Here is a 12,222-nt window from a genome sequence, read left to right on the forward strand (position 1 = left end):
AGTTTGGTAGTGTATTATATTATATCTTATATATTTCAGCATTTGTCAGATAAATGACACGGTCTTTGCATTAGGGGCCGGCACAGCCCCACCAGATAGTGCTGCTGTGCAGGGGAGGTGCCTGGATGTGTGTGTACAGCACACACTTCAGTTTAGGCAGTGGTGCCTGAAGTTCAGGGCCCCAGAACGATTCTCATTGGCTGATTTGAAGAAAGGGGCAGAAACTGCACAGGTCTTGCTAGCTTGGCTAATATATGTAAGCTAATTCAAGTTTCTTTCAGTCATTTCATGATGAATCTTGTTGACTACCTGGCTAGTGTATGATTGAGGACTTGAGCAGAAGTTGGAGGTTAAAGGTCTGGGACCACATCGACCCGGATTTAATAATTTCCCAAGAGGGAAAAGACAAAACTAGGTCATTCAACCAGGAGTAATTTAAGAGGAAAATTTAACCGGGAGCTTGCCAAAAAGATGCTTGGTGAGTCTCATTTATTTTTAATCGAAATGGAATTGATAATGTAGTTTGCATAATGTTTGAATTGTAATGGAATTTGTGTAATGTGTAACTGGTGATATGTGTGTGGGTGCGTGTGTTGGTGATACAACCTCATGGAGCTGTTCACCTGTCTGCGGAGCTGAAATTGTGGATTTGTATATTGATTGCTGTGTGTTGTGTGTGCGCCGTTCACGCCATTAGTCGTGCGTTGTGTATTTTATTGCTGTCACGTCATTGTTTTGATCTTCAGTATTTGATAGTGAGAACTTGAACACTGTGTGGTGATTAGCACTGACACCTCCGAGCGAGAAGGTTCTGGTTCAAGTCCAACTTGGGCCTTTCTGGGTTGAGTTTGCACATTCTGTGGGTTACCTCTCGCTACTATGTTTTTGTTGTGACAGTATTGATTATTTCTGGATTGCATTATAAGATTTTCCTTCATGGTCCCTCCAGAATTTCCAAACCAAAATCACCACTGCGTAGGACTATAGCCAAACATTAATAAAGGTTCAAAATGAGGTATCCTAAAGACTGGGACAGTCTTGTTCATTTTATTATTTGTTCATTGGATGTCACAATTATGGTGGTACCTTAACCTTTTCCTTTTTTTGCTTGATACTTTATTTTTTGACAGAAATGGACGCACTTTGTGTTTTGTGCTCAAAAATGCTATGTGTCATTGGATGCTAATATTAGCATGCATTTTAAAGCACTGCTGTGTTAAGACTGGTAGCGTTACTATAGAAGTTTTGTTCAGTTTGTTTCCTTCACATGGAGTTTGTCACCCAAATGAAAACAGATCTCATCATACACACCAACAAAATCAATGACATCAAATCATCAATTCCAATACTTTTATTTTCTTCTATGATATCCATACATTGCAAACATACTCTGTAATAAAAGTCACTGCACATAACGCTGACAGTGCAGTTGTTGGCCCAGATAGCTCAGAAGTGCAGGATGTGAGGTAAATAGCAATTATTGTAGCTTTGTATTTCTGCTAATTCAGCCACAGCAACTACTCTCAGCCAAAAGATACATGCTTGTTTTATTTTGTGTTTAGCTGCTATCATAAAAAAAGCTCTACATGTGTATTTAAAGTGCAAATATTTTAGAGCTAGTGCAAGAGATACTGCTCTGCCTGTGAGGCTCTGATGATGAGATTGCCAGGTCTTAGTTAATGAGAAAAATGACTCGCATTGTGCCACGGGGTTGCTAAGCAAACATGGCATCCAGTTACACTTGGTACAGTATAAACTTGCAGGGCATCTTGGATTATTTCCATACAGTCGAGCAGATCATCCCATCTCACTCAGTAATGAATGTTTTCACCCTGGCACAGGGGTTCTGGCTCCAACTGCATGAGGCTCAGAGCTTGGTATTCACAGCAGGGGGCCAAAATATGATTCACACACACACAAGCGTACACAAGAATATTCATGGCAGACTCTCTGATCTGATGTGTGCCTGAGTGATGATCAAGCTGCTGTTTAATCTTCAGTCTTCCTGGGACATGTGCTAACATACCCACTCCTTAAGATGATTGACTGACTGGAGACGAAAAGAAAATCACCCTAGTAAAGATGTCACTCTTAGTGGTACACAGCCCTGCTTCTCCCCTCAGGCAAATCTACAAATGAATGCATCTTGTCTGCAAGTGTTTAAAAGCAATGAAAGGAGTGTGGCTGCTTGGCAACAGGTGCAGTCAAATCTAAAATTGCATCCCCTCCTTGCTCTCAATCTTTCTACTTTAAATCGCAGTTGTGGCATTCATGGGGATGCTGTTGCTGCTCTTCTTCTTTGTCAAACTCTCTGTAGGACTTTTCTTCATTTCAGTACCACGTGCTGTTTCGTCGTTGTTCTTGCGGAAGCAGTAGACCCCATAGAGGCGAAATTTTTTATCAGGGAAGCCCAGGTGTCTGACTCCTGGTTGGGATCCTCCACAGCGAGAGCGAGGATTGACTATGGGGTACCGGATGCTGCCATCCTCCAACCATCCAGCTTCGCACCGGTCCAGAAGCTGGAACTTCCATGCTGCATACAGCTGACCCACTTTTGCCACCTCTGAACCGTCTCGAATGCATGCCTTCATCGCCTCCGCATAATTCACCTTCTTAAAGCGTTTGAGGAAGTACACTTTGCCTGTGGGGATATATAGAGAGAGGGGGTGATGTTTGTTGCGAGAACAAGTGAAAAAGGTGAAGGAAACAGAGCTAGTGCATCGTTCAGGAGGTCAAAAGAGAAGTGAATGAAAGAGTTAAGCCCCAGAGACAAGCTGTGGCCAGTTTCCCTGGCTTCTGTGCCTGATTGTGTGCAGAATATCAAATCATTCCAACAACTGCCCGGGCAGCAGCACAAAATTGAAAGCAGGCAGAACCCAACTACTCAAAATAACTCTTAAAATGCTTACATTTTTTGGTTTCATCTCACCTCTGGGTCTTTTAACCAGGCGATATTGAAGAAATGGGTATCCTGATTGGTTAAAGTCTTTGAACTGAGAGGAATCACAAGAAGCAAAGATAAGAGCCTACCCTCAACTAAAGAGCTGCTGGTTTCTCCCAACAACTGCTTATGAAAATCACATCAGCAACCTCAGCTCTGCTCTTGGCTCAACTATTGATTTTACACTTGTTTATGTGACTGGTGGCTATTAGAGAGGCAGAATATTGTCTCATATTTCCCCAGGAGACTTTCAGTAAATACCTTCCAGCTGGACTGAGACACAGTAACAGTCACGACCACTGCTGAAACCTCCTGCCCACAACAGACTGTATGCAGTAATTAACACACAAGGGAAGCCAGCAGCAATTTTTTAAGGTTCCTGTCATGCTACCTTTTTCTCTCTGAGGGAATGAACTGGTTTTTATTCCCAGTTTAGGGCGTCTCAGAACAGTTTGTGATTTAAATGAAGAGCACTGTCTTACGTAAGTAAAATACTGTTTGTATAGTGGTTGGAATGCATGATTTTAATTCCCTTTCAGAAAATTCAATTCAATTTCCTGCTGAAAGAATGAAGCTAAAGCCAGCAGGGGCTTAGCTTAGCCTAGCATACACAATGGAAGCAGGTAGGAAAAAAAAAACTTACCTGGCCACAACTAAATTCACTTACCAGCAACTCTAAAGGACACAAGTTGGCATGGTACAGCTGATTTTATTATTCCACACAAAAGCAGTGTAGTGTTTGCTGCACTACAATTTGCTGTACTATTTCATGGCTGACACGTTGCACTTCCTTGAGTCAGCTCCTCAGTAAAATACTATCCAGCACATAACACCCTCATAAGTTTATGCAATGTGTTATTTGGTGAGCTTTAGAGGAGCTAATAGGAACACTGTGTTATTAAGTTTCCATACACTGGACTCAAACATCTCACATCTGAAAGCAGGCAAATTTGTGTATTTCCCTCAGAAAGCCAGGACTGACATCCTCCTGAGTGAACAATAAAGATTGTATTTAATAATGTGCATGAGAGGAATGTGAGAGTCTTCAGCAGTTAGACCCATTAGTGACATCGTTATATTTGAGGTGAACAAGCTAAGACTGTCAAGAGCAAGTTTGGTGATGACAAGGAGATGTGGAGCTGGAGATGTGGAAGAGATGAGGAGTGGACTCAATGAGTTATACCTGGATATGAAGGCTGGAGATGAGCATCTTCAAGCTGAAATGACAGCTCACAGCAGCAGATGAGAGCGTAAATAAAGTTTGACAGCAAAAAAAAAAAAGAAAAGAAAAAGAAAGAAAATGGAACTGGAAAACTGAAACAAACTCAACACTTGTATTTTTTCATCGTCTTGTTGTAAATGAAAGCATGTATCGACTGCCCTGACACTGCACCTAAATATCATCCAGCAAAAATTAATTTAGCCTCCTACTTTCTCAAGTTTATTCGAGCTTATGAAGGTGGCGTGTGCAGGCTCTCTGCGGGAATGTGATGCAAATCAAAGAGCTGGGAGATGAAAGGCGATGCTCTGTACCCAGAGGACACTGTGGTCCTTACAGGGCTGAATCAACATAGGCTGATTTAAATCCAATGGCCTTAGGCCTGCGAGATCACAGGCAAAGATCAGAGAGATGGGTCTCATTTCCCCTCAGTCCAACTCATGATACATCCTCTTTCCATACAGTAGCAACAGTCCAGCTCTGCCAGTGTTTTGTTCTCTTCCATTCACAAGCCAAAGATGCAGGAGCCAAGCTTGGATGTTTCTATTTAGTTATACGATGTGGGTGGAAAGAAAAGAGAAAAAAATATGATGTAGGTGGACTATGAAGTCTCTGATAGACACACACAGTACCAACCTACATACTACCTCTCTGTTTCTCACCATTGAGCTTGGAAGTGAAGCAGAAAGCATCGTAGCGCTCGTCCTCCTTGTGGCGGTAGCCATAGTTACGAACTCCAGCCGGAGAGTCCTTACGGCCGCACTGGTCTCTGGGATGAGAGATAGGGTACTGGACTGATCCGTCCTCCAGCCACCCAGCATTACACCAGTCCAGTCCATCCAGCCAGGCCTGTTGCAGGAGATAATGTTGGTTAGTGGGTCACGCTGGAGGATTAGAGACATTCTTTAAGGAGAAAGAATTTAGTTTACCTCTTGTGGCATAACTCCATTACTCTTGAATTTATTGCACTTAGCTTTTTATGTTGGGAGGATGGATCTGCAGTAAAACCTCTGGACTGGTCACATGCATATTCTTAATTTCAGATTTAACTGCTGCTCAATAAAGTTTATGATTGAGGACTAACGCCATTAAGTGAATTGTTCTAACCAAAAGAGTGGCTATATAAATAGCTGTTCTAAGAAACGTGAGGTTCAAAGATCGAAGCAGCAGCAACATGTGACATGTATCCAGCTCTCTTAAACCAACTCACTTTGTGCAGCTGAGAATGAGAAGCCAGGATGGCGTCCTGCTGTTTGCAGGCGTCCTCAGCCTGGTGGTAGTTGAGCTTATAGCGCCCCTCACGGGGGTAGTAGGGAAAGACCACTCCTACAGGTGACAGAAGCAAACCTACCGTTGAGTGGAAGCTGTAACATTTTGAGTTTTCAACTTCCCAATGCTTAATGTCGCGTAACAGCTAGCTGAGCGTTACATTTATCAGAGCTCCAGCAGAAGCTGACCTTCTAAGTCAAGGTTGACAAATCCTGTATCGTCCTCCATGTCATTTGTGACCTCACACTCGTATCGGCCATAGTCTTCCAGTGTGACATTTTGGATGATCACTGAGGCGTCGCCGGGTCCTGCCTGCTCCAAAAACACACGGCCTCGGTACGATCCGTAAACACGCTGCTGCCTGCAGACATTTGATACACACTAGTGGCCCTTAAAAACAGGTGCAGTAAGCAAAGTATTTAAGAATGCACACTTCATTTTATGTAACAGTGTTTCTAATTAATCCATGACAGTACTTCCCAGATGGCTTTTTGATAATATATACATTATATCAGTGAAATCAAATTAATCCATCAAATCCACCATTGCTGAAAATCCATCAAAACAACAGCTAAAGATGGTTTGACTAAATGACAAAGATGCAGAATTAACCTTCCGAGTGCCACAAAGACATCTTCAAACTGCAGGGCATCCGTCACTTTGGTCCATTTGATCCGAATGCGAGCAGGGTCTGTGCTCTCGGGCTCATGATGGAATCTGCAGGGCAGAGTGATGGAGCCACCACGATGCGTCACCACTTTCCCAGGAGCTGTCTGCACTATCACTGCTCCGGTGTCATCCTCTGAAGGAACGAAGAGAGGATGCATTTATTATTTATTACCTTTTTATTGCTGAAATCACAAACGGCCTGATGATACTTTACTTATACTTGAATGAAAAGTGGTAAATATAACTGGACGAACAGGGAATTTTCCCATTACCATACAAATATGTGCAGTCAAGCCCTTGTTCTGTTGTCTGAAATCGCCCTTGACGCAGATAAGAGTTGTAACTGTAATATTAAAATTCAGTCTTTGATTTTCTTTGTGAGGCTCGTCACATTTAGACGCTTCCAGAACCAAATCTCCATCAGCTGACAAAGTGTGCGCCGTTTTCTTGTAACATCACATTAGTGCCCCAACAGCTCAGCATTTCAACATGTTTCCATTGAAAGCATCAGTGTGCAACCCCTCTGCCCGGATCCATCTTCACATTGCCCATTCCACCATGTTAACCTCAACCTCTGCAGAGTGTGATTCACCAAAATGACCCAAGACTAATGGTGACCCCAGTGCTACTTGTACAAATGGCCAATAACAAGACCTACTTTGCATTTTTGGCAGACATTATCTCAGACCCTGTTCGAGAGTCTGAGAAGCAGAAGTGTGTGCCTTGGCAACCAAACAGTATGTATCCAACAAGAGCGTTGTAAACATTTAAAACATTTAATGAGCGGCTGCGAGAGGTTTCTGCTATGTTGTGACCAGATAAAGGCACCTACAATTATCCATGCCAGCCAGCAATTAGTCCTGTCACTGCTTACGGCTCTCTGGAAAGTTGTTTATAACCATCGGCCATGAAAGCGCCAAAGTGCCATTTAATCAAAACTTAAAGAACATCATTTCCTGACACTGAAGGCTGTGCGGCAACATGCTGATTTTCTGAGACAAACAACGTACACGGACACCCCTGAGACAGAAAGTGAATGCAACTATTTTGCAGATGGGGGAACAGTTTCTGCTCATATTTCTTATGCCACAAAATATCTGTAAAGCGCTACTTTCATTTGGGTATGCTTTGTTTCTATTTAGTCACTACGTCTCTACGTATGGAACACAATGGCAACTGAACCCATGGCCCACTATGTCTTTGTGTATTTACATTACTTCAAACTTGGCGTCTATGGCAACTTTTCTGCAAGAAAGATAATTTGCCATCAAACAATAGCGATTGGGTTCAGAGACTGCGACTAATGCAACCCAAATGTTTCGCACCTTCACACAGACATTTAACCTTCTACTGTTGACTTTTCTTATGAAGTTGTTTAACCATGAGCTTAGCACTCACAGCTGATCAGTGTGAAATATTGCAGGGACTAATGGAAGTAAAAGGAGCAGTCACAGTGAGCTGTTAGATGAGGAGCTGCAAAAGTATTAAACCACTAACTACCAGTGTTTCCAAATCGACCAGAACAGAAATGTTTGAGCCATTTTATTTAAAAAATATAAACAAACATATAATGTTGAGGTAATCACATGTGATATATAATATTATACATAATATAAGATACAATATCAACAAATACAATCTTCTACTGGAGGAACAAATGCCTCTGTTTTGATCTCAACATTGCAGATAACGTGTCTCCTGCAGTCAATACATGAATCCCTGCTGCGGTTTATTTTCTTATCAGGTAAAATTAATCACAGCTCGAAGGTGAGGGGTGTTTGACGGCATAATAACGGATCTGAGATAGTACAAAATGGAAAGCTTTTGCTCGTGAAGACTCTCAATGTTAAATCAAGAAAGAAATGCTCAAGGTAACTTTGTTTGTACAACTCAATGTCACACAAAACGAATTGAATCTCAGTGACCTAGAAATACAGTGCATAATGACTGAGTGTTCCAAATGTGGGATATACAGTATATTCATGTAACTTTAAAAACACATCGAGTGTGAGGCCTTTCTTTCCGTACTGTGGAGACCTCTGGATACTTTAACAAGTTTTAATGGTTGCTGCAATATACTTCATACATTACATACACTGAGGCGAGGCTGGAGAGGCTATTGAAAATATCCAGCCTTTCAGCAGTCTCACCATTATGGGTTGCCTAACCGTTCTGAGGTACATTCAGACTCCTCATTCTGCACAGTGGCAGTTGTTAGATTCATGAAAGTGTAAGATGTCCTTACCGAGAACATGCACCACTTTTCTTCTGCCCTTCTCTGTGTCCGCCGGCAGGGAAGACACTGAGAGGGCCAAGGTCAGGATGAAGACCACAATGGATATTTTCCCAAAAATCAGAGGCCGAGGCTGCTTTGAGGACTGCAGGAAAGGACAGATCACAAAGAACGCCGATGGAGAAACTTGAAAAACTGAACAGTAATGTTCCAAGGGCAAACAAGACCTACAGTAAAAAGTCATGATGTAGTCGAGCAGTAGTTGGATACCAAGAACTTGTCTTGGTATTATTGAAATTCTAGCAAGTCTTGTTGTGAGTTCATGTGACGTCCACGCACACACAAAAAATAATAATTAGAACTTAAAATGACAATGCGAGCTAAAATCTTGATACACTATTTTCTGAGTTTTTCTGACATCAGAAAAACACAGGAGCCTGGATGCAGGCCACTGAGTATCACCGCTAAAAAGGGACATCTGCTTTGCATGTGTACGTTGTTCACTTGTTAAAGAAAAGGAGAGAAGCCAGAGGATTTTGCAGCAGTAAGGACAAACTCAGTGTTCACTGTATCTTTTGGTTCCATTCAATATTATCCATGAAATGTAGCAAAGAGTTTAGCATCCTTAAATACAATCAAATGACCAAATGATGAAATCCGGGCTTAATGAATAGCCTTTACACATATCTTCACATACACTTTTTATATCCATGTGCTTCTTCTAAGAGCAAAACATGACATGAAGAAAACTTCTGCTTCAATGTCTCTGCAACTAGGTACACTTAACAGAAACATAACGAAAAATTGTAACACATGTAACACCAACCTAAACTTGGTTGTTATATGCTGTTATAATGTCATGCATTTCCATAATGTACAGGGATTTTTGATTCGATACAGACATTTTAATTAAAATAATATTTCAAACATATGTACATATTTGAAATTATACTGTATGCGCTGGCGCCCCTGACCCATTTCTTTTGCTTTCATTGTCACACAAAAAGCAGCAACATCTAGCGCAAAAAGTTCATCATAAGTTTATCGTGGAAGTGACAAAAATGTTGTTCCTTGAACGGTCACTTGACACTAGCTCCATTTTTAGATATGACTTACCTATTCCAGCTTAAAAGCATTCAAGGACACCCAGGTTGGAAAACCAATTTGCACTTGATAGGCCATTACTGAATGTGCACTGTAATGGCTTAGAAATTAGCCTCACACTGTAATCACATAAAGTACATACAGTAATTTACCCCATGCTACTTGATCTAAATCCACATCTCTTTACTGCATTTCGGCTTTTAGTCACGATGCACATCATCCAAAGAATTTCTATGCCGGGTGATAAAAAGCTGTGCTGTAAAGCACGGAAATGAAAATGATTACTGCAGCTTTCTCAAGAATAGAAGGTTAGCTGAATCTGAAAGCTGGCTGCGTGGGTTTGAAGAAAGCCATGGGAAGAGACGAAATAGTCCTGAAAGGACAGTCCTAACTTGAAGCTTGTTTTGGCACTTTTTATTAAAGTGTCTGCAGAAAGAACTGGAAGTATTAGAGAAGTTTGGGTCTTGGATCAGCAGAGACCAGTTAGCAAACAAAGGACTGTGTGCCGACATGAGCGACGACAAATGTTCACAATTAACTGAAGGACAATAACAAACCTGGGGTCTTGTGTTCTTTGTACGTACTCTTTAAACGTTGTTATTTACAGCGTTCCCTGGCAGGGACCAACAAAGAAAACACCGTTCCTCCTTGATGTTGCTGCTTATTCTTGTGAAGGGCTCATTATACTCTAGCCGAGTGTGTAATGGATGCACAGAGCCCTACAGATGCAGATGTATATTTTAACCCAGCGCGTGACACTAACAGCGCTGTATCGCATAAACCAGTGATCACCCGAGGCTGTTTTTCAATTCCTTCATTATCAGTGGGACAAAAAACGTCACAACAACAAAACAGTGAACTGTGTGCGCTGCTCCCGCATGCGCTGCCAGAGGTCTGCACTGTCAGCGTCACCTGTGCCTGTGAATAATCACCTGCTATGAAATAGCACTGCTGCAGTACATAAAGTCTGAACATGAGAACAGGCCCCAGTGAAGCGGCTGTTTTACATGCACATTACACACTACAAACAGTCCTGCTGCATCATTCCTCTCAAGGTTATTCCAGTAATCATCCCTGCAGTTGCATGCTCACGCTGCACAGAGAGCTGCGGAGCCACGGTATCAGAGCACAGAAGTGATTTGAACTTACCATGGCTAATACAACAGGATTAATGGCTGGACGAAGCAAATGTGAAGCGTTGAACTCCTCCGCCAGGGTGAACGTTGTCCTGCAGCAGCACTCACCTCTCTCTCCCCCTCTCTGTCTGTGCTCCCAGTCCCATCGCTGTTCTCTCGCACTGCAGGGGAACCACCGCTGTTTGTGGGTCCCGCAGTCCTCCAGTGACGCAGCACATATTTGACTCTGCACCGTGTGTGGATTACTCTTCCTGAAATTCATTAGTGCCACGTATTTGCTCCACTGTCTCACACACCTTCAGTTATTTCAGTGAGGCGCAACAATACAGTGGTGCTACTGGAGAACAATCAAAACATTGGAGACTTTATGGAAGTGTTGCAAATTAAGACTTGTTATTTTTGTTTTAAATATATATATATATATATATATATATATATATATATATATATATATATATATATATATATATATATATATATATATATATAGATAGATATGTGTACAATCTATCAAAGATTTTGAGACCCCCTGCAGTACCTCCGAGGACCCCCTAGGGATCACGGACCCCCTGTTGAAAACCTATGGTGTAATGGGTTCACTAACTTGGGAGATGAAGACTGGACAACTGGACTTGCTGAATATGTCAGATGCCAGGTCCAGGCCTTCTCCAACTGCTGTGAACAATAAGACAGAGCTTGGAGTGTGTCAGAAAATAGTTAACGAGCTCTCGTGAAAGCCTGGGGTTTCTGCCTTCTTGTCCATTTATTTAATTTTGTTTATATGGCAGTTATCAAACTGTGGAAAGGCAGGTTCAGGATTTCCCAGAGACCTAAAAACATCTTGCTCTTTACCCGCCAATGGAACAAAGAGTTTAAGGGTTCAAGTGACACTAAAGACTCTCTGTGAATGCCAATCTCAAAGATCTCCTTTTCATTCTCTTTGTAAGCACCTATGGCAATAAGTGCTAATTGAAGAGGTGCTTGAACTTCCCTTGTATGTCATTAAAGGCCATTCATCAATTCAAGTACGCAATTAACGCGCAATTTTTAGTAGACTTCCAGTACGCACTTGATGGTTCTGGCTTGACAAGTTTGACTCTGAAGAACAGACGTGAGGACATAGTATGATGACTCGTGATCGTTCACTTGATAACACCATCAAAATGGATTCTGGCTGTCACAGGTCCACTCAAGTTACCACATGATGTGGAGCAGAGACACATCCAGGCATTTTACCTGTACTTTGTCACACGTGTACTTTGAATTGGAACAGTAATTGCGGAGCCAGTGATGAGGCTTCGCACGTCCACAAAAATTAATTTTGATAAGTTCAATTCAATGCTACATAAATAAAATTGAATTGTCAAGGAAAAGCTCCCTTTTAACGAAAGCTTGGGCAGAACCCAGCTTATGGGTAGAGACAGAAAAACTGAGAGATCAGAGGAGGAACAAGATAAATCTGTCATAGATACGTACCCATGACGAAAGCATACACTCTGATGGTGACACAAATACATGATGTAGCTAGTGCATGTTATGTGAGAGTTTGATAATGAATATAAATAAAGCCGTGAGTGCCTTTTACAGGGGAGCTAGTATTCAGGTAGGAGTGGATAACTGCAGGCCATGAAGACTGGGCAGGTTGGAAAAC

At 41.9% G+C, this 12,222-nt stretch overlaps 1 protein-coding gene across 1 annotated transcript; it reads right to left on the bottom strand.

The window, feature by feature from the left end:
* Positions 1–1,336: 1,336 nt before the first annotated feature.
* hapln4 (hyaluronan and proteoglycan link protein 4) lies at positions 1,337–10,805 on the bottom strand. The gene is made up of 7 exons (XM_047586239.1): positions 10,585–10,805; positions 8,344–8,476; positions 6,042–6,231; positions 5,618–5,790; positions 5,371–5,486; positions 4,823–5,009; positions 1,337–2,641 (listed from the first exon to the last, which is right to left on the bottom strand). Exons 1-7 carry the CDS (start codon positions 10,585–10,587, stop codon positions 2,250–2,252), a joined length of 1,194 nt encoding a protein of 397 aa, XP_047442195.1. The 5' UTR covers positions 10,588–10,805; the 3' UTR covers positions 1,337–2,249.
* Positions 10,806–12,222: the final 1,417 nt, after the last annotated feature.

This window comes from Mugil cephalus, chromosome 6 (assembly GCF_022458985.1).
Source record: "Mugil cephalus isolate CIBA_MC_2020 chromosome 6, CIBA_Mcephalus_1.1, whole genome shotgun sequence".
In the NCBI taxonomy this organism is placed as follows: Eukaryota; Metazoa; Chordata; class Actinopteri; order Mugiliformes; family Mugilidae; genus Mugil; species Mugil cephalus.